The sequence below is a fragment of the Rhamphochromis longiceps genome, linkage group LG3 (genome assembly GCF_057381845.1).
Source record: "Rhamphochromis longiceps isolate RC_006_pf linkage group LG3, R_longiceps_female_GT1.1, whole genome shotgun sequence".
Lineage (NCBI taxonomy): Eukaryota > Metazoa > Chordata > Actinopteri > Cichliformes > Cichlidae > Rhamphochromis > Rhamphochromis longiceps.
The window spans coordinates 68691502-68707051 of NC_140559.1; the positions used below are offsets into that span (position 1 = coordinate 68691502).

Here is a 15550-nt window from a genome sequence, read left to right on the forward strand (position 1 = left end):
TGAAGCGGTGTGTGTTGGAGTGTTTCCACAAACACAGCAGTCAGAGTGGAAAGAGTGGATGTTGTAGGAGGTGTTTGTGTAGTGAAGAGGCTGAGTGTCTGTAGGACTCCAGCTGCTCCAGCAGGTGTCTCCTTTGTGCTTTGCTTCAAACACAGTGTAGGGAGGAGCTTCCACTCAGGTGTTTCAGGTGTTGCTGGATGGAGGAGGACAAATAGTTTTTCCCTTCAGTGACACTTCAGCAGCTCAATGTTCTGGGAGATGTTTGTCTTTATGAAGGTTTATGGATTCTTGTTCTTACTTTGGTTAAACTGAGCAATACATTTTCCATCTAACATTTAAAGTAAATTTCCAGGTGAATAAAAGATCTGCAGCTGCAGCCTCTGTGATGTTTCACAGTCTGAAAGTAACAAATTCAACCAGAGTTCAAACAAAGGCTTAATATACGTGTGTGTTTGATATAATGCCAACAAGTACAAACAGGTGTTCTTACAGGTCTTAATCACAGAGCTCTGATAAGTCTGGTGACTTTCACACTCAGCAATTTTGCTGCCTTTTATTTTATATTGGCCTTTTTAAAGCCCTTCAAAGTCTCCCACATTCATACAGAGCTTTTAACACCAAACTCCTTTACAGTCCTTCTCCTCTCACACACGATCACACGACTGATTTGTCTGCAGCAGCTGTGTTACTGCTAGTATTTTATTATGTGTGTAATCTCCTCATATTGTTCCTGTGGTTTAGTTTGACTTCCTTCTGCAAACTCAGCTGCTCTGTTGCTGATACACGTCTCCATGAATATGATTGATCAGATGCTGCCAACACCATGTGTTTCATGTGAGCGCTCAGCTGAAACCCTGGGTTGACTTATCGAGTTAATAACAAGCTTCACGTGACTGTGAATGCTAAAGTGAATCAGATAAAGGAAAGAGACCCTGCTAATGTTGGACTCACTTCTTAGTGTAGATCCCAGGAGGAAGTTCAACATAGCCATTCTTTGTGCTAGCTCGACCAAACCTGAGAGCACAGTGCAGGATAATGATCATCATCTGTCTCTGTCAAGGACATTTAAAATCCACAAATAACAAACATAATTATATTTGATCATTAAAAATGATGATTAAACAAAGTGTCAAACATACTTAAGTAGAAGGACTGATGTTTGTGTTAAAATACCCTCTTAAAGCTGAAATACTGATTCAGCTTCTTTACTCAAGTAAAGGTAAAAGAGTACAGGCTCTGAAATGCACTATTAAAAAAAATTCCGTTATAAAACGGAAAAAGTGCTGGTAATTAATTACCAGCACTTTTTCCGTTATTGTACGGGCACTTCCGTAAACCTTAAAACGGATATTTCTGTAGATTTACCCGAGTTTTTCTGTACCATTGACGGACATTTCCGTCAAACCTAAAATGGAAAATTCCGTATTTTCCATAAATTTCGGCGTTATTGCACAGACAATTCCGTAAACCCTATAACAGATATTTCCGTAGATTTACCTGACTTTTTCTTTACCATTTACGGACAGTTCCATCAAACCTAAAATGGAATATTCCGTATTATTTAAGTACTCAATCCATACCATTTACGGACACTTCAGTCATCCTAAAATGTTTAATTCTGTACCATTCTCTATACCGTTTACCATCAATAAAGCACAAATGTAGAATCACAGCAATTATTTATTTCCTTTAACAGCTGCCAGTGCTTTAAAGTGATTTCACTTTTTGTGGTGAATGATTTGCAATATTTACACTACAACCATTAAAACATTCAGAACATCACCTTCACATTCAGAGAAATTTTACATACATAAACCAGCTGTTTTCTCAAAGAAGTACAGCCATGTCCTTTAACAGGGAGATGCCAAATCTAGCAACTTTTTAGCATCCACAGGCTGACAGGCATTAATAACAAATTGATTTGTTAAAGACAATGACAAAATAAGACAATAAAACTGCCAGCATTGCTGTTGCTGTCTCACCTGTCAGTGCAAAATGAGGAGCCCCCTCCAGGAGGATGCAGAAACCTACACCTCCAACTCCACATATCACACCGACAGGCAGAGCTCTGCAACCAGTGGCTGACCTTTCTACAAAAAACAAATAGAACATTAGAAGTATTACATTATACAACTTTTCTATAAAACATCAGTGCAGCAATAACAACCATGACCTTAGAAGGATGACTGTGCAACATGCCATAAAGAGATTTTTAAAACTCTTAAAACAACTTAAAACTAAAAAAAAATTAAAACTTACACCTCCAACTCCACAATGACAGGAAAAGCTTAACTGGAATGACAAATATCGCCCACCTTCCCTCCCCCTTAACATGGGGGATTTGAAACTGCAGCATGTGTGTTGTGGGCATCTAGTTAAAACATCTGAACTCACCTAATACTGTAAAAATCTGTATTTCTACTCCCAAGCCCCATGTTTTTGGATTTGCCTTTGTGTGTGTGTGTGTGTGTGTGTGTGTGTGTGTGTGTGTGTGTGTGTGTGTGTGTACATTCAGTCCAAAAAGGTATTTTCTGAGCTCTGAGAACAGCTCAAATGGCCCATTCAGATTCCTTCTGCTTGCATTCAAATTCCTTCAGCTGAGAAACCAGCTTGCACACCTGTGGAGGAATGAAGTGCCGTTTCTTCCCCTTCTTCTCTGCCTTGGAGCCTCGCTCAGGATTGACCCCAAAGAAAACTCTGAGGGAAAAAAAAAAAACAATAGTGATATGCAGACAAAGTTTGCACATGTAGTGTGGCTTGACAGGAGTGGAGCAGTTCAATAAAATCCTACATTTGTTTTCTTCAATATGCCCCTATGTGTGAACCTCTCTATCATTCTAGTTGACCATCTGTCTAGAACCCAATGTTGTTGTGGTGCTGGTGCCAGTGGCTAAGCTCTCTTCCTTTGTCTTTTCAAGACACATGCATTCACACTGTGCATATACAGAAATGTTTGCAAGGGTGAGAAGTCTGCTTATCACTAACACATGACAGCATGCATCCTCAATGTGTATGCAGGGATATTATAAATGCACAGAACACAGAAGGGGATAGAAAACACAGTTGACATTGTCCTATCAAAAGGTGTAACAGCACATTTGAACACGGACTGTCCTGGGGGTTATTCAAACATGGAGTGGAGAAACTGTGACATTCAGTGCACGTTACACATCAGTACAAGTATTAACATTTGGGCATGAATCCACTATGTAGTATTTTTTAAATTAATATGTTTAGTCTTTCCTTCGGGGGGGGGGTCCCTGGAACAACATATTTTGAGTTTGGGGTCTGCAGCCAAATAAATTTCAGTTTGTGTGTCTTTGACATGAAAAGGTTTGACCACCACTGACATAACCTGGTCTCAGGTGCTAATGGTTTTAAAGAGATAGCTCAAACGAATTTTGTGTCAACAAACCATTCTGAGAAAAATATGTTTTTGCTCCATTTCCCAACTGGAATCATGTTATGTTTGTTTTGTTATTGATTGACTTAGGACACTATTTAAAGCAAAAAGCATGTTACCTGCCCTTTAAAAAGATATGACACATTTATTCCAACAATAGTCTTCAACAGGGAGCTACAAAATCTCTGAACAAATCCATATTCAGGGGGATCATAAGCCAATAACAGCTGATCTAAAAGCTCACAGCATGTGACGACACATTTTGAGCTTGTACATCTCAGACAAACGGGTTTAGTGTAGATTGACAAAAAGCAGGTCAGGTGCAGAAAGGCACGGCAAAGTCACATTTACAAAGTATTTCCAAACAATGAGTGCTTACCTTTGCATGAATTCGAGAGTAAAAGCCATCTCCGGTGGGTATTGGACGTTGCAGACATAAAACATGGAGAAGACGTAGCTCAAGGCCACAATGGGAGAGGTGATGTGGTCATTGACAAGTAACCCATCAACAGCAATCTTGAATTGCTGGTCACCTTAAACACAGATAAAAACCATGTACCATTTACAAAAAAAAAAAAAAATCCTATATTTTAAGGCAAGCAAAAATTTCTTTAATAAATATGACACAACAACAGCTTATAACAACAGCTAACAACAGCTTGCTGGGATACAAAAAAAGATTTAACTACAAACCTCTGATTAGGATGCATGGGGTCACTGGGAGTTCGACTTCAGGATCTGCAGAGATCTGTTTTGGTGACAGACATGATACATGAATTAATGTTTCCAGTACACACAAACCTGCTGGCAAATTGACTATCTGCTAGTGTCTTCATCAGACAGAGGTAGCCATTATGCAAAAACATTAATGTAAATAGTTTATAGATAGAGAGTTTATAGAGAATATCAGCAGCACAATTAGGGGAATCTATACTTCCTACTGTGGTTGGTTACTTGGTTCACCACTGGATGCAAATAATTATCTTGCACACAGTTTAAAATCTACAACATCTACCTCTTTTTTGTGGAAGAGTTTATAAGAGTCTTCCTTGAAGTATTTTGAAATGCCACAGATGAGCTGTATTGGACCTTCGCCCATCTTCATCCCTTTGGAGTCAAGGAAGTCATTGATCCCCTTTTCTTTTTTGGAAAGTTCCTGTTCAAGGTTCAAGGTGTTAATTTTGTACAAGTACATAAGACTAACACTCATTTTCGTTTGGAGCTATGGAGAGAATTTTGAAAAAAATAAAAATAAAAATGAATTATTTCATTTTCATTTGCAACCTGTTCTGTTTTGATCTCAAATGTCCTGCTTTTTTGGTTGTCACTTCCTGATTTTTGGTCTCAAATCTATTCCATTTGATTGTTCATCCAAGTTATTCTATTTGATTGGTTGCCAGTTTATCTTTTTTGGTCTCAACTCTCTTTTTGGTTGCAAATCTTTTTCTGATTGATTAATAAAGACAAAATTCTCTCCATATGGAGCAGCACAGCACAATCATAATAATAACAATAACAACACACCTGTGCCAGCTTGTTTTGTACAGAGAAGCCAAGGAGTTTAGATGCATGATCAAACAGGTGAGGAACTTCAAACAGGAACGGCCACTCGTCCTTTACAACGGCAATAGTGGTATCATCATCGTTGAGGATTTCACGCTGAATGGGATATGTTTCAGTCATCAATTTTCGAACAGATGACTCCTAAAGATATGAGGCAGTTAGACAAACAGTCGAACAGTTAGTCAAACTAACCAATTAAAATAATAAAACAGGGTATCAATTTCAATTGACTATGGGCATAGTGATCTACAGACGATCTACAATTTCACAATGTGTCCTAAATTGTACTTGGACCCAGACCTTATCGCATTACTCCTGCTATATACTGTTGCTGTGTGAATGGTTGTATGTCTAGATGGTGGACTGTAGGAACCGAATTGCCCTTCGAGGATTAATAAAGCTTTCTGTATCTGTAATGGATGATTGCAGACCCACCTGAAGATCCTGGGTTTGAAAGGCACGTTTCAACTCATCTCGTTTAGACAGCAGGTCTTCTCTACACACGGCCCCCTCAATGATTGGATCCCACGCCACACATCCATACAGATCTGAATTCCTGGGCCTTTTCTTTGTTGAATTTTCACCCCCTGCTTGCCTCTTCAGTGAGCTTTGTGGCCTCTTCATATTTTCAATTCTGTGTTCCAGCTGACGAAAGAGAGTTTCAGAACCATCTTTTGCAAAAGGTTTGTTTCCAAACGGCTCTGTCAGCTTGAAGGAGGCAGGATATTGTCCTACAATCATACTGGCGAGTTCCCTCAGCTTTTGTCTACCAGGTCTTCCTGGGTGTTTATGGAGGTAATCTTCAGCGACGATCCGAACCATCTCTCGTCTGTCTTTCCCCATTATGTACTTTTTTTCACGCAACTCATCCATGACTTTTGAGGGAAATTTGTGCCATGGTACAGAATATGCGTCTTGGGATGGGGAGTCGGCTGTCTCAGGTGGTGTTGAGGGCAGCTGAAACCTCTGTGGTTCAGGTGTTGATGAGGGGCCAGGCCGGGTGAACTGCGGTGGAGTTTGTGAATCTATGGATGACATGACAAACATCTCCATAAATTAAACACATCACAATTGTTGCAAATCAATTAATACATTGGTCCTCAATGTCCAGTTTGGGTCAACCAGGAATACAAATGGACCTAATTATGAAAACCAATTATAGAGTAATTATTGCCATGTACAGCTGATGGCAACTTTTTTTTTGCATTTTTGGAATAAACCTTTGTAGTTTCAGAAAACTTGCATTAAAACAGAGGGGCAAAAACTCACCTGCTTCCAATGCTTTGACAGCTCTGACGAATCTTTTGCACTGAATGAATGGCAGAGTGTCTTTAATGTCCTCCGGGTCCACAAGGCTCAGGTCATCTACAGAGAGAACTCCTAATTCCTCCAGTTTAGCCATGAGTGTATCCATCTGATCGCTACTGAGCGATGGCATTGCTTTCTTGACATAGTTTTTCACAAGTTCCATGTTGGTGTGTGTTTAAGAGGAATGAGCCACCGAGTACCTCTCTGGTAAGAATAAAGTGGATGATAATCAGCAAGTTTGTTCAAATCATGGCAACTGAACAGGTCAGAAGCATTTTCATCAAGTTCATAGAGTCCAAGCTCAGGTATCCAGCTGGCAGTTTTCCCTCGAAGCAAAAGTAGGACAGTAGTTTCATTTTTTACAAAAATGCTTGCTATTTGTCCTAACTGCAGTAGTCCTTTTGTGTAGCTCAGTAAGACCAGCATACCATTTGCATATGTAGTGCCTTTAACCTGCACACTCTCTGTGACAACTGAGTTACTTGAGTTCAAATCAAATTCTCCAACCACTGTCTTTATGTTCTGGTCATAGAGCTCTGGATAGAACCGTGTTGAGTCTGAGACATGAACCTGGGAACGAAACAAGGTACCACAAGACTGATAAGCCTGAAGCAACTGGTGCCGTTCAGCCAGAGACTTGGTTACATTTATGAAGTTCTTACTTGCTCTAATGCACCTTTTAAAATAAGAATGTTTTGATTCAAAGCGCATTGTCCAAGTATATATGAGTGGGCCAAATTGTAAAGTCAAGTGTGCATAGTGAAGCAGATAGTGGTGTTTTGGTCTAAGTTGAACTCTTGGAAACAGCTCTTGCCTCAATTCCACATACAGTTCAATCAGTCCCTTCATGAAAGCAATCTGCAACTCTGAGAGCCGAGGTGCACAGACAAATTCAACAAGCTCCCTCAGAAGTAGTACAAGTCCCCATACTTCATTATCAGCATCTTCAATTGTGTCATGCACCAAAACAGGCAAGAATTTCAAAAGCCACCTGTTTTGGGCTGCATGTCCTCCAAGCCTGGCTCCTGTAGTGGGAATAGTGTTTAGCTTGTCGCTGCTTTCACCAGGAAATGATTTGATTCTTTCATTAAGAACCTCATAACTGAACCACTTTTGTGTTCTGATTAAGAACTGCAAAAACAATGCCAAATCATAATCTACTACCCCCTCAAACAGATCATGAGCTAAACAAGCTGGTAAGCCTGGCTGACACACATGAAAGTTGGACAGTTTGTTGAAAACACTGTCACATTTAACACCGTGATGAGTGTGTACTTCATTGTTACTTTCCAGAAACCGCACAGTCTCATTATGATCAGCTGGATTTCTATGAGTGAAAACTGTGAGAGGGTTCGACTGAAATTCACTTTTTGTTGCCAAACAGTATCTGCAGAAATATTGAGCTGTGCTGAAATTTTCTGTAAAGCCACCAATCATGTGGGAGCCCAGATTATCGCCCATTATGCACGCAACAGTGCCTTTATATATTTTTCCATTGAAAGATATGCCCCTTTCCTCCAGCTCACACAAGTCTGACACTAGCTTATTGAAAATCTTATCCATTCCAAAGTATTTGCAATCTTTCTCTACACAGAGTAATGCCAACTGTATCTGATCAACAGTTGATCGTTGGTGTGGATGAAAATTTCCAAGTGTGAAGTAGACAGCCAATACTTTATGCTTTGTCTTGGCAGATCTGAGTGGATTAGCCACCTCAAAAGCATCCTGAAAGAGCATTACCTTTAAACTGTCTGGGTCTGAGGAAAACATGGCATTGGATTTGATGGCCCACCCATCAGTGACATCACACAGTACATCATCTTCAGAATTTGAACTAGGACTGTGCTGATCTAAACCTTGCTGTTTCAGAATTACTTTGAGGGTTTCCAGTATTGGGATGTAATGATAGTGCCTCTTCTGGCCACTGCGATTGCGTCCAAGAAAGACTTCAACAGGTTCAACATAGTCATAGTGTGACTTGTAATATTTCAGCCTCTTGTGTTGCGTAGTTAAATGACCCTTTTCATGTAATGCCTTGTGCATAGGGCTCTGCTCGTATATACTATTCCCAAGAGATGTTACAGTCTCCTTTGGAACACCATACTGCCCCAGTTCACAGGCTAGTGCATCCACAGTATATTCCTGTTGAATATCACTTATAGTTCTCATTTCATTTGCTATTTCTGTTATTGTGGAGGCTGGAACCAAATATTTTGCCTGTAAACCCAAGTAAAACTGAGCAAGACTCTCTGTGAAGTTGTCTTTCACTTGATCACTGCAGAAATTATCACTTTGTTCTGCATCAATTTTAAAACTTTCAGGTTCTTCAGGTGATCCTTCACCTTGGAAAGACCGTTCTGTTAGTTCACATATATGAACTGGGGCTATCTTGGTAACATCCCACCCTTTATGGTATCTGGAAATATGCGTTAAAAATGATGACTTTACATTGAATGTCTTAGAACATCCATCAAAGGGACATGTTACAGTCAAACCCTCATCTATGTGACCACTCAAATGACACTTTAAAGTTTTAAGATCATCATATTCACTGCTGCAAAAATTAAACAAGCACCTTAACTGTACAGACACATTACGGTTCCATGTTTGTGTGCTCCTTCTGTCTACATGAGCTCGTGACATATGCACAGCAAGGCTACTGTATGTGTTAAACTTCCTTCTGCAATCCCTATGGCCACATAAAAAAGATACATTATTATTATTTCTGTGTGTTCGGCAGTGTTTCAAGTAATCAGTCGAAGACCGAGCGTTAAAGCCACAAATGTTACAAGTCAACATTTTTAAGAGATTGAATTTGCCAATTGAAGGATAGCCAGAATCAGAACAGAATCAATATGAAAACAATAAATTTATATCAGCACAGTGAAGCACATTCACTTTTCAGGTACCTTCAAATAAGTAATCTGCGTTGGGCTGCATGGGCCACTCTCTTTGGGCTGCAATGTTTTCTGCAATGAAATCTGATTCTACTTAACTATCACCCCTTTTAATTATTACCATGTTCAGTTGCATGCTAACGTAACACAGCGAGCTATAACAATACACACATGTGGCTAATTTACACACACACACACACACACACAAGCGCGCGCATCCAACTTATGGGCTAACGTTAACTTTAGTTGGGCAAACCACGCTTCAAAATAACGCAAAACCCACACATTCAAATGTTACCATGAAACACACACGGCTACCAACTGACTATCGAGACCAAATTTCATGTAAGAGGGAGGGAAAAAATGGTTTTTGACGTACTTACGAAGCGCAGGCGGCTGGCTAATGCTAACGCAGCTAGCAGCAAACGTCCACTCACATACACACCACTACCAACTGCCTATCGAGACCAATTTAATGTACAAGGTGGCACTCAATTCTCATTCTCATTCCACACAACCAACCTGTTTCCAACTTTCCTTGTGACTTGCAGAAATTTAGGTAGGCACTGACCGCACTGAAAGTAATGGCGTCGGAATATTCTGGGTGGGGGAGAAAATTCTGCCTTGCGCAACAGCAAACTTTCCGTATTTCGCAAAACGGAGCGAATCCGTAGCAAATCCACGGTAAAGGGACCCCTAAATTTACGGATTTTTTTAACAGTGTGTACTCATAGTATTAAAGTAAAAACGCCATCTTTGAAGGAAATTTCTGCCAGTTTTTGTGCAAAGTTACCTGAATTTCTACCTCCAACATTAATATGAGAAAATTATCTGAACTTTTATTCTAATGAATTTAATCAGCTTGAACATTTTGTAGCACAAAAGTAGAAAAAACCCAAAGGGAATCAAAAATAGCTCCGTTTGCTGTTGCCTGCATTGTAGATGGGCGGCTTTGCCTCAACACCTAAACAGGAAAATGAGTTTAGTCAAGTATTAAAGTGGGATTGAAGAGGTGAGGAAACCAGAGATCAGGTGTTGTGCATTAAGATAAGATGGGGCCTGATTATTTAAGACCTTGTATGTGAGGAGCAGCCAATGAAGGGAAGCCAAAACAGGAGAAATCTGCTCTCTCTTTCTAGTCCCTGTCAGGACTCTTGCTGCAGCATTTTGGATCAGCTGAAGGCTTTTCAGGGAGTTTTTAGGACTTCCAGATAATAATGAATTACAGTCGTCCAGCCTGGAAGTAATAAATGCATGAACTAGTTTTTCAGCGTCACTCTTTTTAGCATTTTTTAACAACAAGGTTCTGTCTATTAGGGCTCTTGTCTCGCCGACTGCTGCCTCAGATCCGAGTCTTTCTCCTGTGTGCTCAGCTGTCTTAGAGCAGTTTGATCCCGTCTCCCTTAATGACTTGACTGCGGTAGTTCGTAACCTAAGATCATCACACTGCCCCTCTGATTGTCGCCCCCCCAACTACTCTTTCAAGGATTGTCAGGTTGGAGATTGGCCTATAATTAGCTAAGACAGCTGGGTCTAGGGATGCTTTTTAAGTAAAGGTTTAACTACAGCCAGCTAGGGATGGGTACCGTTTAGATTTGAAAACCTGCTAAATCAGAATCAGTTGCTGATGACGGCTTTTTTCTTTTCCATCAATCACGTATAATCTTAACTCAAAGTGAACATAGACTTGATTGAAGTAACTCAGATCAGCCAATTCAAAATGCTAATTCAATCAACTCTGAGTTCATGGCTGGACTCAGTTTGTTGGCCCTGCACCATAAAACTATTTCCTGTTTGTCTCTCGTGTTTTTTGGATATTGTTTTCACATCTTATGTCACGGCTAGCGGGGCGAGCCATGTTGAATTTAATAAAGGACCCAAGATGCAGACACTGCTGTGAAGTGAGTGAGCTGTATTGAAACGGTGAAGTGCAGTGGAGATGGCCTGTGCAGAAGCTAAGATAACCTCTACTGAAAAACTAAAAAACTAACCTGAAACCTTAAACGGAGACACGGGGAGACAACACAGACGAACCAGCAACAAGCAGGAGAAAACAAAGGGCTCATATACACAAAAGAGCCATCAGGGAATGAGAAAAGGGAGACACAGCAGGATTCATTGGACATAACCAGACAAGGGGAAGCAAAAGTAGACACACTAACGTAGGACATGGCACTGTCAAAATAAAACAGGAAGTGAACACAGAGACACAATACTAACACAGTACAGAGGGAACACAGAAACCAAAACCTCAGAACTAGAAAATCTTAATCAGAATGAAATTGTAACAAAAGACAATAACAATCAAAACAAAACCACTGAGTCCACAGACTCGGGACATACATCGGCTCAAACTGTGGTCATAAATATTTTGTACTTGTAAATCAGACTGTGTAGTTGTGAACTGAGTTTTGTAACATTGTAAAACAAAATATCTGGAAAGTTCATGTTTTTGCGTTCATTGATTTGTGTGTGTAAAAATGTAAAAATGTAATAAATGTAAGAAACATTAGAACTACTTTTGCTGACACAAAGTTTGGTGAGCACTGCAAGTTGTCCCTTTAAACCAGTCACTGATATAAAGAGAGCACCTTGTTCCAGGGCATCTGAGCATGGAGGGAAAGCTTTATGCAGGAGATGGTAAGAGCTGTTGGGACTAAAGAAACTGAGCAGAAAACTACAGACATCTGGAAACTGAGTTGTTAATTCTCAGTGGGATCAGCAGGACTAGCAAAGCTCCACCATGACAGTCATCTGATTGACTGAACCCATCCAAACATCACTTCATGGACCTTTAGCTTGTGTCTGTGTGTGGACAGACATAACATGAGCTAATTATACATTACTCCTCCACAGAGTGGACCAGCAGAGAGCAGAGGTTTCCACTGGTCAGTCTGCACAGCAACATCAAACACACCTGGACTCTGTGGTTATGGTTTGTAGTACTACGTTTACATTTGTTCTTTTCAGTCACCTCTATGCTGCACTTTGTGGACCAGAGGATTGTCAGTGTGTCCAACATAAATCAGAGTTTGGGCTCCATGATTTCAGTCAGATTGGGGTGACTGTAGCTCAGGAGGGGAGCAGGTCAGCTACTAGTCAGAAGGTTTGTGAATCAAACCCTGGCTGGCAAATGTACTGGGTAACGTACTAAACCCAAGCTGCCCTCTGATGCATCCATCAGAGTGTGAAAGAAAGTATTTAAGCATAGAACAATGTGCTTGGTTGAATGAGGCATGTTGTATAAAATGCTTTGTGTGCACAGAGTATCAAAGAGAGCTATATAAGAACCAGTCCATTTACCACTGGGTAATTCATATAGTCTTCTTTTCCAGCGGCTGGAGGACAACATCACCATGTTTGTGAAGAACGAGCTGAAGAAGATCCAGAAGCTTCTGAGTCCAGATCACCCAGAAACTTTAAAGAGCCAGATGGAGGATGAGGAGATGTTTGAAGGAGAGGATGAAGATGAAAGAAAGAGCTGCAGAGAAGCATTTCTGAAGATCACACTCCACTTTTTGAGGAGACTTAAGCAGCATGAGATGGCTGACCATCTGCAGAGCAGTAAGAGAATTTCTCTAAAGACTGAATATTGATCTTTCCTAATAGCTCAAGAAATGGACCAATAGACATTCATCCTTTCAGGGTACTGAAAGGCTATGATATTTATTATATAATATTTTTTTCTGAATTTCTTACCTTCAGAAATATTTGCTCCACTCTGTAAACGAGAACTTAAAGCCCAACTGAAGAAGAAGTTCCAGTGTGTGTTTGAGGGCATCGCTAAAGCAGGAAGCCCAACCCTCCTGAATCAGATCTACACAGAGCTCTACATCACAGAGGGAGGGACTGCAGAGATCAATGAGGAACATGAGGTCAGACAGATTGAAACAGCATCCAGGAAACCAGACAGACCAGAAACAACAATCAGACAAGAAGACATCTTTAAAGCCTCACCAGGAAGAGACGAACCAATCAGAACAGTGCTGACAAAGGGAGTGGCTGGCATTGGGAAAACAGTCTTAACACAGAAATACAGCCTGGACTGGGCTGAAGACAAAGCCAACCAGGACATCCAGTTCATATTTCCATTCACTTTCAGAGAGCTGAATGTGCTGAAAGAGGAAAAGTTCAGCTTGGTGGAGCTTGTTCATCACTTCTTTAATCAAACTAACGAATCAGGAATCTGCAGGCTTGAAGACTTCCAGGTTGTGTTCATACTTGATGGTCTGGATGAGTGTCGACTTAATTTGGACTTCAACAAAACTAAAATCCTGACTGAAACAAGAAAGTCCACCTCATTGGATGAGCTGCTGACAAACCTCATCAGAGGGAACCTGCTCCCTTCTGCTCGCCTTTGGATAACAACACGACCTGCAGCAGCCAATCAGATCCCTCCTCAGTGTGTCGACATGGTGACAGAGGTCAGAGGGTTCACTGACCCACAGAAGGAGGAGTACTTCAGGAAGAGATTCAGAGATGAGGAGCAGGCCAGCAGGATCATCTCCCACATCAAGAAAGCTCGAAGCCTCCACATCATGTGTCACATCCCAGTCTTCTGCTGGATCACTGCTACAGTTCTGGAGGATGTGCTGGAAACCAGAGAGGGAGCAGAGCTGCCCAACACCCTGACTGAGATGTACATCCACTTCCTGGTGGTTCAGGCCAAAGTCAAGAGGATCAAATATGATGGAGGAGCTGAGACAGATCCACACTGGAGTCCAGAGAGCAGGAAGATGATTGAGTCACTGGGAAAACTGGCTTTTGATCAGCTGCAGAAAGGAAACCTGATCTTCTATGAACCAGACCTGACAGAGTGTGGCATCGATATCAGAGCAGCCTCAGTGTACTCAGGAGTGTTCACACAGATCTTTAAAGAGGAGAAACAACTGTACCAGAACAAGGTGTTCTGCTTTGTTCATCTCAGTGTTCAGGAGTTTCTGGCTGCTCTTCATGTCCACCTGACCTTCATCAACTCTGGACTCAATCTGCTGGAAGAACAACAAACAACGTCCATGTGGTCTAAACTATTTGATAAACCAAAACTCCAATCTCTCCACCAGTGTGCTGTGGACAAGGCCTTACAGAGTCCCAATGGCCACCTGGACTTGTTCCTTCGTTTTCTCTTGGGTCTGAAGACTAATCAAACTCGTTTGCAAGGCCTCATGACACAAACAGGAAGTAGCTCACAGACCAATCAGGAAGCAGTTCAGTACATCAAGGAGAAGCTCAGTGAGAATCTGTCTGCAGAGAAAAGCATCAATCTGTTTCACTGTCTGAATGAACTGAATGATCGTTCTCTAGTGGAGGAGATCCAACAGTCCCTGAGTTCAGGACGTCTCTCCACAGATAAACTGTCTCCTGCTCAGTGGTCAGCTCTGGTCTTCATCTTACTGTCATCAGAAAAAGATCTGGATGTGTTTAACCTGCAGAAATACTTTGCTTCAGAGGAGGCTCTTCTGAGGCTGCTGCCAGTGGTCAAAGTCTCTAAAAAAGCTCTGTAAGTTATAAAGTTTTTATTATTTAATTTGGTTGGTATGTTATGAAAAACACACTGCCATGAACCTCTGTTTTGTTTTTGTCAAAATCACTGTAATATAATCACTGTACCTTTATATACACGTGACTTGTATTAATGCTGCTGCCCTCTTGTGGCTAAAGTGTAATTATGTTATTGTTATTAGGGAGGATTTGAGAGTAACATGCCAAGTGAGTCAGCACCTTCGCTTTAGCTTAAAAAATCCAAATTCTTATGTCATCAGTTATAGTTGCATGTATTCATTATCATAACTTAACCTTTAATATTGATGTCTTAAATTTATTTTGAGTAAACTAATGTTAAGGTTCAAATATTGGGGAAGGAGAGTACAAACAACCATGGTCCAGAACTTGGTCAAACGATTTTAATGAAATACACGCGTGGGAAGACCAGCTCCGTTCGCAGACCGGGCTGATCTCCGACTTAATCAAAGCATAAACAGATATTTTATACCATCAGGGCTTGAATTTAATGACGCCCCCTCATACGTCACAAACAGAATATATGCATACGTCAAATCAAAACCACAATGACTTTTAACACAGTTTAAAAGAACATTATCTCCTATCTTCATGGCAGGTACTTCCTGTCACTGCCGGATGCTCGCTTATCATCTTGACACATCAGCAGCAGTTCTGCGACAAACTGCTCTTTTGCAACCCCGAGCAAAACATGATTAAACTTCCACCTATAAATGATTCTCTTTAACTAAGTGTGTGCCTCGTCCTTAAAGGCTCCTCGAAATAACCTGCACTTAGACTCTGCTTTCGGTTTCAGTTCTGCAAAAGGCACACTCTTCAAACCTGCAACTTCCTGTCAGCCTGCAACTTAGTCTTTCTG

The 15550-nt window shown here is 40.9% G+C and overlaps 3 protein-coding genes across 8 annotated transcripts in view; 2 read left to right on the forward strand and 1 right to left on the reverse strand.

The window, feature by feature from the left end:
• The window catches only part of LOC146676534 (carboxy-terminal kinesin 2-like), a 296438-nt gene that overhangs the window by 155930 nt on the left and 124958 nt on the right, over positions 1–15550 (forward strand). The gene's annotated exons all lie outside the window — the stretch shown is intronic.
• LOC146676538 (uncharacterized) lies at positions 1663–9769 on the reverse strand. Of its 6 annotated transcripts, XM_085402162.1 has the most exons (9): positions 9184–9545; positions 6236–6478; positions 5402–5991; positions 4928–5107; positions 4419–4559; positions 4097–4151; positions 3783–3936; positions 2619–2697; positions 1663–2090 (listed from the first exon to the last, which is right to left on the reverse strand). In XM_085402162.1, the coding sequence occupies exons 2-9, from the start codon at positions 6435–6437 to the stop codon at positions 2049–2051; spliced, it is 1443 nt and encodes a 480-aa protein (XP_085258288.1). In that variant the 5' UTR covers positions 6438–6478; positions 9184–9545; the 3' UTR covers positions 1663–2048. The 6 variants fall into 6 exon arrangements, with proteins under 6 accessions (XP_085258288.1, XP_085258285.1, XP_085258286.1 ...); XM_085402159.1 differs by lacking the exon at positions 9184–9545 and adding an exon at positions 9694–9769 and having other exon boundaries at positions 1663–2697; XM_085402160.1 differs by lacking the exon at positions 9184–9545 and adding an exon at positions 9551–9604 and having other exon boundaries at positions 1663–2697.
• Positions 6524–14675, forward strand: LOC146676539 (protein NLRC3-like). Its single transcript, XM_085400832.1, has 4 exons — positions 6524–6579; positions 12142–12277; positions 12507–12735; positions 13012–14675. Exons 1-4 carry the CDS (start codon positions 6524–6526, stop codon positions 14673–14675), a joined length of 2085 nt encoding a protein of 694 aa, XP_085256958.1.

Bases quoted from the DNA above. Each gene is read 5' to 3' on its own strand.
- LOC146676538 (XM_085402159.1), bottom strand. From the start codon at position 6,437: ATGGAACTTGTGAAAAACTATGTCAAGAAAGCAATGCCATCGCTCAGT. The intron at 5,108-5,401 runs GTGGGTCTGCAA...TCATATCTTTAG, and splicing joins TTCAAACCCAGGATCTTCAG to GAGTCATCTGTTCGAAAATT. The intron at 4,152-4,418 runs GTAGATGTTGTA...TCACCAAAACAG, and splicing joins AACTCTTCCACAAAAAAGAG to ATCTCTGCAGATCCTGAAGT.
- LOC146676539 (XM_085400832.1), top strand. From the start codon at position 6,524: ATGGCAACTGAACAGGTCAGAAGCATTTTCATCAAGTTCATAGAGTCC. The intron at 6,580-12,141 runs GTATCCAGCTGG...TGTTCTTTTCAG, and splicing joins TTCATAGAGTCCAAGCTCAG to TCACCTCTATGCTGCACTTT. The intron at 12,278-12,506 runs GTTTGTGAATCA...CTTCTTTTCCAG, and splicing joins GGTCAGCTACTAGTCAGAAG to CGGCTGGAGGACAACATCAC.